The following is a 12,083-nucleotide window of genomic DNA, read 5'->3' as shown; positions in this document are numbered from 1 at the left end:
TGATGATAGTGTTTATCCTACTGAAACTGCACTTTTAAAATGCATGTTAACAATTTAGTACAACTAAAACAAAAGAATTTCTTAAAGTCAGACCAACACTCAGATATAAAGTGGTGGCTGGCTGATTTACTCGTATGAATATAGAGTACCTCAAAGGGCCCACAACTGTACTGTAGGTGTTCTACTCATTTTTCACTGCTCCCACGCTGGGCTCTAGCCTGGCAGCCAAAGAGTAAAAATGTGAAGAGGAAAGCAGTGAGGAAAACTAAACAATGGTTTGCAACATGGTGAGGGCATGCTGAGATTGAGAACCACACATTTTCAGACAAGTATGGAGACAGATTATGCTGTGTCAGCTGAAGGAAGTACACATACTTGAGTCACCTTTCATAGGGAGTTTGCTTCATCTTTCTTTCAACACTATTTGAAAAACAACCAGTCTAACACTGGCTAACTTGTTTTGCCACTGTTTGGTAATAAACAAATTTGGTAAACCAGAATGATGACAAATAGCAATTTAGTAAAAGGGATTTTATTGCCATTGATTCTCTGCTTGTGCTTCAACACTGGGGAAAGAGCAGTAGCCCAGTTATGACCTACATGAGCCATAATCATAGCTCGACCTAACTGTGGGAATTTTCTTGCTCTTTATGTCAGGGGTTCCCAAACCTTTAAAGACCCTGTAAAGTGAAAATAGATCCGTATTTGGGTTTGTTGTATGGCAGGTCACTGTGTTATGAACACCCAGGTCAAATTTCAGTCTAATAAAACTTCTCTAAGTTTATAAAATTAAGCTTCAAAATCATGAAAAACGAGGCAGTAAAATCTGCTCCAGGATGGTGTGCGCGCAAATCTGTTGAATGAGATGAAGCCACGCCCACTCAGGAGAAATAAGATCCTCTCAAGTTAAAAAATTGTTACAATCTGAATTGAGGAAGGCACTCAAGCCATTAGCCTGTCTTGACCTTTTGTTGACCTCAGAAGAAGAGACAAAGTCAGAGACAGAGACAAAATTTCTGTTATGATATTTTAAATGATCCATAGACCACTGTTACAGATAGATTGACAAATTTACCTCACAATGAACAAAAAAACCCAGCAACAACTGACTGTTTTCTTTCAATAAAGGCAGTGACATCAGCACAACAACAGACTGTACTGAGATTAACTGCTCTGTGATTTTATATTGTAGTGTTGGAGGGGCGGGGTCATTCCCACTGTGGGCTTGTGACATCATGAGCCCACATATTGGCCGTGTCCAAATTAAACCGAGCAAGGAAAGAGGTGAACAACTTTTTAACGGTCTCAATCCAAAATCAGTCTAGTTTGCCCCCTCCCCTTTCCTGTCCCTGATTATGTGCCATTACGTCTCCACCTGTATAACACATACACTCACTTGGCCACCATGCCGAAGAGGAGACGGCCTTCACTCTCAAACACACATGCTAAAAGAAGGGAACTACACCAGGCTCAGTCGCTGGTAAAATTTCTCCCATGGTATGGATTTTTGCAACACTGGTTTAAACACGTTGTGTTTTGGTGCACACACGAGGTATAAACAAATCTGCCATAAAGTCAATAAAGTGATATGTGACATACTGGAGCTCAGTCTGAGTCCAGCATGTTTCGCTCTGAGTAGCCAGATAACACACCAGACATCACCCATTTTGTGTCCGTGGGATTAATGTGAACAGGGTGTAAAGGGGGGTCTGTCCTCCTGAAGTGTCTGCAACGGCAACATGAAACAAGTGTTCACTCTGCACAGCACCCCCAGCTCTAATATGAGCCGGGCTCAAGATGGTTTTTCTTTAGCCCAGCAGCACTGCAGTGACTCGTATTACAACAGCTTGCACGACTGTTTAAAGGTGCATTTAAACTGATGATTTGCTTGCTTAAAGTCCGTGATGATTCAAGAAGCGGGCTGTGTCGACAGCTGTAGACTCTTAAGTATAGTGCAATTTCGCAAAGCAAGTTTCACTTCACAACCCTCAGCAAAGGAAGAGTGAATCTGGGATCTTATGCTCAGAGATGACTTCAGTATGCCATCACAGGTTTATCTAAGAAGGAGAAGGGGGTTGTAAACCCTAATGCATTTAAATGCATTATCTCTTTTAATTATATAACACTGCAATATTATACCGCAACATTAAGGGGCAAAAAAAATTACCATGTTATGATGTTTAGGCCATATTGCCAAGGTCTACACAAAACCTCAGAAATTTCTTACAATTTTTAGTGTGAGCCTTCCAAAAATGTTTAATGTGACCTGCTCAACTTTCACCTGCACTTCACCAGGAATTCTCCTGCCATGGTTCTGGAGAATTCTCTGAATTAAGAGTGAGTGAGAGAGGGTAATGATGTTTATATCCTGCAACCTGCACATGACTGGTGTGATCTCTGATGTGCAACAAAAATGCTATATTCTGCCTTTTCTCACCAGAATGTTCATCTTTGCTCTGATGTGTATGAATATCAATATCAAACTACAACTGCATTGATATAAAAGGCAAAAACTGTTATTGTCTCATTCCTCATCCGCCTCTGAGGTCAACCCTTCACCTGACAGCGGTAGTATGATAGCTGTAAAGTGCGTGATTGATTGACTAACTCAGATGTCATGGGCAGCCTGTCTGAAATTTTCATTAAATTTTTAAGAAATGTCAGATGTGCATGCCTGAAATTTCAGGAGCATCTACGCGCAAATGGTTTCTGCTTCATATTTCACACCCACTGCACTGATTTGACTTCTCTGCTCCCCGAAAAGACTGCCTCTTAATCCCAAAGATTAACCTGAAACTCTCACTGTAACTGCTGGATAGAGAAGAAGAGAAGCAAAGGAAAAAAGATAGGATGTGACGGTGTGTTTCTAATTAAAACAGGAGCATTCAGGGACACCCAAAGGGTCCCAGGAGACCAGTGCAGGTTGATAAACTCACTAACCCATCCCCTCTATCTTTAAAGGGGGGCGATAAAAGACTTTCAGGATGGTGTGCCCTCTTTTCCTTTCTTCCTTTCGTGCTATCTGATGCCGACGAGGGCCTTTTGTCATGTCGATCCTTCCAGAGGACCCTGAGGCATCCTGTGAGGGTGCCCTCTATGGGGCGCTCTCTGTTGATTGACATGTCACCCCTTTTCACAAGCTGTGCCCCCCCCACTACCACAACCACCACCGCCTCGCCTCAAACAGCTCAATAAGAGGCCGCTGCTTTGATAGCACTTCTGAGGCAAGTTACATCTCTGGCTGTGAGGATAAGAGAGAGACTAGGAGGGATGCCAGCAGATAAAAGAGGACTTTTAACAGTCTCTATGTGTTCAGCAGGTTAAAAAGTGTTTTCTATCAGCGCCTTGTCAAACTGTCATCATCACTTTTATTTGAAGACAACTCAGTACGCCAAGAAAGGAAAAACATATCAAAGCTTTATTTTTCTTCTCTGGTTTGCTTGTAATCTCACACTGATGCTAATCTATGACACTGTGAGGATTAAATACATTGGCAGTCTGTTTTAAGTCGATATCTTTCACTGACCGTGCATGTTAAGACAACAATGGAGAGTGGTGACAGTTCTGTGTTGTTCCCAAGCACCCCATGAGAGCCGGAGAGACTATTAGCAGTGTGATCATCGCTGGATGTTGTAGTTCACACACGGGCAGCATGACAGACAGATGAAGGTTGATTTTGAGGGATGAAACATACGGGAAAGTGCTGTAAGCAGACAGGTCAGATGGGTTTACATACTCTACATGCTCTCTATTGACCCAAAGCAGCAAACAAACACTTTATCTTTATGTTGTTGTATATCTTTTTCTACAGGGATGGGCTAAATCTGCTCTCATGTACATGGTGAGGGGGGTTTACACTGTAGCTGGACTTAAGCCAGTAGAACCAGGTGTGGCCACTTACCAGTGTAAGTGATCCACAGAGAGAGTGGGATGCTTGTAGAGTGCAGAGGTCCAACACACAGCCATTATGGAGCATTAGACCATAAGGTCTGCCTGGATATCAGCTGACCTCATCTGACCTGGACACAAAAAGTCCCTCTTTCTTCTTGAAATCAGCCCTTAAACCTTTGTCTAATTTCCAGAAGTTTGATGAACTCTAAGTTGACAAAAGACACATTTCCCCTCTGGCTCCATTCTTCCTCTTATACTTTAACAAATGATTGTCCTCTCTTCCCTCTAATGACTGTCATTTCTCAAGGACACTCAGATGTAAACAAACAAAACACCTCATCAGTAACATTCATCAGGTGGCAGCTGGCACCGGCCAAATCTGATTTCCTACACAGCCGATGCAGAGCATTGTGAAATAACAGTATGTTGTGAGGGATATACAGCTCTATTTTTATTGTAGTTCTCCTGTAATGCGACTCACTGTCAGAGCCAGAGTGGCAGCCTGAATTGCTTCTGTCGGATAAACACTCCCAGCATGCACTGCTTTGCCTCAGTCTGCGCAATGCTGCATTGGCAGCCTCCTGGCAGGATTCTGAGGTGTCTCGGTTCAGAAGTAGCTCTGTGTGTGTGTGTGTTTGTGTGCGTTAGACGATGTATGTGTGCAGAATGATGATCCTTACAGCTCCAGAAATGCTTAAGTCTGCACCAGATTTCAGGCTGCCACCTGAGCTACAGACTGAGCGGCAGTGCTGCTTATGATAGTTTGACTAAGACAAATGTGAGTTTAAAGTTTTTGCTAAAATTAAATTAATCCAAGGGATAAAAACAAACAAAACACAGGCTGTACTTACTATACCTACTGTAAATCAGTGAGGCTAAGAGAAATATCTACAGTACATGTGAGTATTTTACACTGTGCTTTTTTTCATGTTTTACTTCAGGAATGTTTAGTATTTGCTGCAATGCAACTCATCCAAGACCACAATCCCAGAACTATGTGGAATGTGTCCTCTAACTGCCAGGGACCGAAACCTACACTCGTTCAACAACTGCAGTACACAGTCAGTGGTCGTGTCCTGTCACTCTGAATTAAACTCAAACGCAGACTGAAACACAGGTGTAGCAGGAGGGAGATGGGAGAGATACTTAAACAGTGAGCCAGAGAGAGAACACATCAGCCACATAGGTGCAACAATCAAAACTGTAAAAATGTGCTTACCTCAATACTTTTGATGCCAAATATGCTCGATATACATCAAAAAACCAGTTTAACATCAATTTTAACATAATGTGCAGGAACTGATGTCAGTAGCAGATGCTTATTTAATATGCTGCATTGATTTCTGCTGCCATTTGGCACAACTACCTCTTAATTCAAAGAGGTATTATTGTGCTGAGCAGGGAACTTGTTGGACAAACTCTAATCTGTTTTCATGGTCAGAAAATGTGCATAGTGGAAGAATTACACAAAAATGAAGACTGAGTATACAGTTGCTAAAACCATTCAGATTCTTAATCTGTGCAGCTTTGCTATTGGAAATAACCTAAATTGTAATTTCAAACTTTATTTTGGGTATCATCCCAGATTTTCAGAATCGGTGAATCTTTATCCTAATATAGGGCTGGGCAATTAATCAAATTTAGATGAAACTTCAATATGTCCCGCTGTAATTTCAAATCACAGAAGGTGCAATATTTCTTTGACCTAAAATGTGTTTCATTAAAACAGTTTCATGCATTGTTTTGTGATAAGTTTATTTCAACTACTGCTACTTCGGATGGCCTTTAACCAATAACAATTTCAAATGCCTACAAAATCCACACTTTTCCGGGCATTAGCCTCGGTCCTAATGCTAGTGACTACTGCTGCTTCGTATTCCATGAACAGTTGGCAATTACGATGACCAGTTATGTGACTTAAAAGATCCTTCGCGTTAAAACTCCCTTTGGAATTTCTGTGGAGCATGTTTTACAAACACAACCACATTACGCTCCTCTGAACCACTGTAAATCTCGCCCAGTAAAGTTTAGTCTGTGCTGTGGTCTTGGCACAGCAGATGCATCTTCTTCTTCTCTGGGACTTAATGATTAGCCATGACACCACTTTCTGTTTGGGAATGTTCAGTCTCACAAGGGAGTCAACAAACGCCTTCATTATCGGTGGATTTTATCAGTAAATATTGAGTCAATATTTTATTATTATAATAATAAAATACTATAAAATATGTGACGTAATTATCGGTACCATTAATTATTGAATATCCCTGGTTTACAAAAATTTAATTTTCAGAGTTTTTGTTTGTTTTTCTCAATGAAAATGAGAATTATCATTCTCTATGAATTTGAAATATGAGTTTAAATAATCGCAGTAAAACATTATTTCATAATCATTCAGCCCTAGTTTCATCTATTGTATATTAAGCTGGTTTTAATATAGAATAATTTATTGCTTGTGCTGGTTGAAAATACATAAGATGAGAAACCTACATAATAAACATATTAAATAGCAATCCCAATACTGGAAAAAAAAATCACATTTGATTTGATTTCCCAAATCATTCAGCCCTATTCTTAAATGAAACAATCTCCATAATTTTAATGACTGACAGTATCAAACATAGTGAAGCATTAAAAAATACATCTTTTTGAAGCAAAAGCTTCATTGGAGAGAAATGACTCCATCTGTAGTGGTAAAACATGTTTTGGTGTTTAGACAATGTAGAAGAGTCTGGCTGCATTTCTGAAGAACTTTAAAATCCACACCCTGCAATTCTATAAAAGTCAAGGACATGTTTCTTCTCTTGCTCCTTTTAAATTTAGAAGGATCAAACCATTGCCTGTATGTAAATATATCCAGTAGGCCTGTGCTGAAAAAGGCCATATGGAAATATATTGTGACATTCTCCTTGTTGCATGATCAATACAGATGCTACAAAATCAGCATGGTCACGAATAATGTGACGGCAGCTCAACACATCCCCTATGGTGTAGTGAACAAAAAAAGCCAAGTGGCAGCAGTTAAAAAATGATAATAGTGTATTTGCATTCATGAATAGCTCAGGGATTATCACAGAATATTTGACTTTATTTCTAGGATCTCTGAGGGCATGAATTTAAGTGTTTTAAGGTGAAGGATCCTTAATACTATGACTTTGGGGTTATCGTTCACAATAAAGAAAAGCTGCTATAGTGAATTCTGTGTAGGGCATGTTTATTATCTAAAAGCACAGGTATGTATGGTGTATGTATCATGAGGAGAATACTCAGCCCTAATAACGGTACGTCTCAGTGTGCTCCCATTGCAGAAGAGTGACACTGGAACAGTCCCAGGACAGGAGCTGACATAGCACTGATGACGTCTTTTAGAGCATTAGGGTTAGGTATCGTGTTTATTTTCCAATACCAATACTAAATCGATAGTTTTAAAAAGGCGACCGTGCCTAAGTGGTGCCTAAATTGATTGTAAGAGAAAAAAGTATTGTAAATGTTGGTAGCTGGATAAAAGCATTCACTGTGTCGTAAATGATTCAGAAATAAGATGTCAATAGAATATATGAAGAAAGGAAACAGGTGTAACTTCTTCACATGTATTCACATGTATTTGGTGCCTTTACTTTGGAGTGGTGGGGATTGTGTTGGGATGATGAGGTGCTGAAATGAAGCCCCAAAATCTCTCTAGTAATTCTGTACAGTGTTGGAAGTGTTGGTACCGAGTTTCGGTACTCATCCCAACAAAACATGGGAAGAAAGGATCTGCTCTTGTGGGCACAGAACTCATGTCACCCCACCTTCTGCTAACATTTAACACGATGGAGAAAACATCAAATGTCCTCAAGTTGTCATAGTCCACAGCTGAATAGTTTCTTGTTGATTTGAAGCAGACACAGCTTTAGAAAGTTCAGTAAGTCTTGTGTCAGCCTTTATTACATTTCTTCTTTCTGCTTCCTTTCTCCTTTGCTAATCTAACGACTGTCGGTCTTAAAGTTTAAACTCTTTTACCTATGAAATTACTAAAAGTAACCTCAGATAAAAACAGCAAAGCTTTTGAGCTACAGTGCAGCCAGTCTGTCAGCAGGAATCTAAATAATTTGGTGTTACTTTCAGGGAGTGGTTGTGTTGTCTGTCTTTTAATACAATCAAAGTTATGCAGATAGCTTGTTCTACATGCTCAAATGATGCTATCAGTTTGTGAATGGACAGGAGAAACATTCTAACATAACTGTGCATGGTCAGAGACAGTGTTTGAGACACACATTGGAAGAGTTTTTACTCAGTGACTTTGTTTGCTGAAGCACTAGTTTTAAGAGTTATTACTGCACAGCTGTGCCACATCAAACTATCAGCAATTCCTGAAACCATGTGGGATTGACATTTTTGTCTCCTTTTGTACTTTTAAGTTTTGGATGAAGGGATCTCTTAAAACATCCTTTCCTTACTCATCTGCTCCCCTTTATTTCAACATCCTTTGTTTGTGACACAGATTAAATAAAGGAAATTTAAAAATGATAACAGCTTAAGCCAGTCTTCTTTTTTAGGTGTGTCTAAATTTTTTGTGCAATCAGGGTTTTCTTTAAGCATAATTTATGCTGTAAGTGGTTTATACTATGAACTTAACATAGATTTACAGGAATTTTGCCAAATGTCCATCCTTTTGGTGCAGTGAAATATGTGTTAACTAATTGTTTCAATGAGTTTTGATGGGTCATTCCAAGCTCATCATGTTCTGAAACGTATGACATTATTGTGATTCTATGCCAACAAAGTCAGAGTTTTCTTTAATTTAAAGAAAAGGAGTTGGCTCTTATTTTTTAGTGCTTTCCTTTCTCAGATTAAACCTACTATATTTCTACACACCTTTGTAAATCCCCTGTGGTGACATTTTTATGCAACAACCAGTGGATAATTATTTCAAAATCTGCATGATTTAACCTGGTGAGGCCAGACAGTACATTCCCAAAATGCATCATCAAGGACAAAACACACAAATCAGATGCTTCTCACACACCAGTAAACAATGTAACAGAGACACACCATACCGCAAACAAAGGTCAGTTACATTTAGAGCTCCTCTACATCTACATGAGCCCCGAGTCTACTGAGGTCCATTCTCAGGTCAATACTACAACACTGTAAACTAATGATCCAGCAAATTCCCTCAGTCTTGCTCTCTCCCCTCCTCCTTCGTTCCCTCAATCTGTTGTTGCCCTCCGTCTCTGATCCCCCGCTGCGCTGCAGAAATGAGAAACAAGTGAAGCCTCGGCAATGCTGGGCGCGCTCTGCTTCTCTGATACACACCACTGATAAACAAGGCTGCTTGTTAAAAGACAAATGAAACTCTGCCTCGGCTGATTTTGGCTTTCACTCGGAGAGTTTGTATCAGATGCTTTCTTGTCAGCCGTCTTTTCTGTTGTTGTGGCATGGGCACTGATGCCATTATAACATCAGTCTTGTGTCAAAACAGATAAAAGATGATTTCAAACAACTTGGAAGTCTGACTTAATAATAATAATAATGGCAAACAAGTACAAAGTTGGGTGAATGAAAACTAAAAACACCTAAATCTGGAACAGCAAAGACAGTTTCTCTGAGGCCATGTCTAAGCATTTTTTTAACAAAATCCTTGAATCAAAGTCCCTATAAAGTGATAAAAAAATCTTTAGTTTAAGTTTATGACAGGCCACTGCGTTATGAACAAACAGGCCAAATTTCAGTCATAAAATTCATCTCTAAGTTTAAAAAATCAAGCTTCAAACTCATGAAAAATGATACAGTAAAATCGGCTTGAGGATTGTATGGGCGTGTCAGTTGAATGACCTGAAGCCACACCCACTAACAAGAAATACGATCTTCTCACGTTTTAAGAAATCCCTCTGATCACAGTGTAGCTGAGACAGAAGTAGGGGATAAATTTACTGTTTTCTGGCACAATCTCTCCATTATAATTCTTTAATGACACGTGGACCAACATTGGAAAATTTACCTCACAATAAACAAAAACACAGCATGTAGCTGGCTTTTAACATTAGCATCAGCTAAACAACAGGCTGTATTGAGATGAACCCCTCTGTGACTTTTTATTATTGTAGAGTTAGGGGGGCAGGGTAATTCTGGTGATGTCATGGGCTCAGATTTTTTGCCCTGCTCAAATAAAACCAAGCCAGGAAAGAGGTGAAAAACATTCAAACAGTGAAAATCAAAAACTCAGTTTAGTTCAGATCTCAGTGTTGTCACATGTTAAGACAAAAAAGTTTGGATTTCACTTTGCAGGGACTTTTAAAAGTACTAATCTTAATTTGAACACTCAGACTACTCTCAAATATAAGATACAACAGACATGCTGCTAATAGTGCAATTACGTTTCTTCAACAACACAGTCAGATGATATAAAACCTTATAAATGAGTCAAAAACATCCTTTGCCTACATCTTTAACTATGAAGAAAGACAGCAGGATATTGACTAATGTATTGTTTATACAGCATGTCTGAAATCGCCTTATCAAAGGTGAACCCCTTCTCTGCAAACTGACAGGACACTTCCAGAAAGAATCTGCATGAACTGTAAAGCTTATCCCCAGTGTCTAAACCCCCTCACATGTGGTTTTATATCAAGTCTTAGGAAGCTTTCCAGGCTGCTTTTTCATGTAAAACAGGAACATTGAAACCACTGTCCAGATCTGTTCTTTTTATATCGATTGGGGACTAAGAATGGAGCTCAAGGGATAAGGCTTGACAACTCGGTCGCACCGCTGACAAACATGAGTGAACTGGATTCAAGCAACACAATAAATAGATAGCAGCTGCTTGGAGCAGAGGTGAGCACATTAATCAAGTCATTCATGAACATGTCACCTGGACTGTAAACATGAGAAGACACTGAATTGTAGACATCTGGACCAGAGAAGTTAACTCATTGTACATGTTTTAATAGTCAGATGCATACAGTCCATAAGTTCATGTTCATGATGTGTGATCCCTCCTAGCTGACCCCCAGTAGACACTGAATCCATTCAGTATCTATTTACAAACATGAGTTCAGCATAACTGTGTCAACATTACAACAGATATGAAAGATGATCAAAAATGTGTATTACATACATACATTGATTCTAAATCTTCACTGGCAGTTTTGAAGGCTTTTTGTAACCACCTGATTAGCTGTTGCTTTTAAGGCTCCTGTATGAAAGCCTATCAAAATACCTGAATCAATTCCATCCTTAAAAAAAGACGATTTCCCCCCTTGCTTTATGAACACTGACAGTCCAGACTCGCCATAGATGGAGACAAGATGACTGTCTGCTGTCACGGATTTCATGCATTGTGGCGGTGACTCAATGAAAAAGCAAAGCTGTCAACACAGCGCAGTCTGTTTAAAACCCACAGCAGTTTGTGAGGAGTCGTATGCGTGGACTTTGTTGCCGCTTCCACCTCCAACTGAACACCTTCAATGTTTTCATCAGCAGAAACTGCTACATTTTCACTCAATCGACACGCTTAAAAAACACACAGACTGCAACATGAATAAACGCGCGAGATTAAACGTTTCAAATGAGAAAGCTCCATATGAAATTAACAAAATGCCAAAAACATCACCAGAGACTGATGGTCTCGAAGTAAAACTGTGTTTATGCTGTCATAACAGCGCTCTAAATCCATGCCTACTCTCTCTAAAAACAATAAGCCCGCCAGACAAAATGTCTATCTTTCCTTTAAATAAACCAAGCCGCTAACTTTCCCCGCCGTGCAGAGCAGAGAGCTCCATGCCACTGACTGTAGCGCCTCGTGCCCTCCCCTCGCGCAGCTCGGTGTGTGACTGCCCCCGGCCGCTCGTGAACTTCCCTTCCAGCTGCGGTTTCCTCCCCCATAAATAAAACTTACTTTTCTCTGGCTTGGCTGTCGGACGGCACGTTGCTGCTTTTGCCTTTGGCGTACATGCTTGCAGAGAGCTCCGATTGTCACGCACCTGTCAACCCATCACAACCTCCCTGGGCACAGCCCCGTCACCATGGTGACACAAGCAGCGTGGTCTCCCATTGGATGTCCCGCTGTTCGGGACCGCCCGCTTGCCATGGCAACCGCCAGTAAGTGACAGCTGCTTGATCACGCCCCTTCTTTCATAGCTCCACCCCCAGTCTCCCTCTCTCTCTCTCTCTCCCTCGCTCTCTCTCTCAGTTCCACTCTGTCTGTGTGCCTG

The 12,083-nt window shown here is 40.4% G+C and overlaps 1 protein-coding gene across 1 annotated transcript in view; it reads right to left on the bottom strand.

The window, feature by feature from the left end:
- si:ch211-130m23.3 (uncharacterized protein LOC558547 homolog) overlaps window positions 1-11,880 on the bottom strand; it is a 100,821-nt gene extending 88,941 nt beyond the window's left edge. The window contains exon 1 of the mRNA XM_041788016.1: window positions 11,768-11,880. Coding sequence (XP_041643950.1) covers window positions 11,768-11,823 — 56 coding nt within the window. The 5' untranslated portion in view covers window positions 11,824-11,880. The remainder of the gene's footprint in view (window positions 1-11,767) is intronic.
- Between the last annotated feature and the right edge of the window lie 203 nt (window positions 11,881-12,083).

Source organism: Cheilinus undulatus, linkage group 5 (genome assembly GCF_018320785.1).
Source record: "Cheilinus undulatus linkage group 5, ASM1832078v1, whole genome shotgun sequence".
NCBI lineage: Eukaryota > Metazoa > Chordata > Actinopteri > Labriformes > Labridae > Cheilinus > Cheilinus undulatus.
This window is presented reverse-complemented; position numbering and strand designations above follow the sequence as displayed.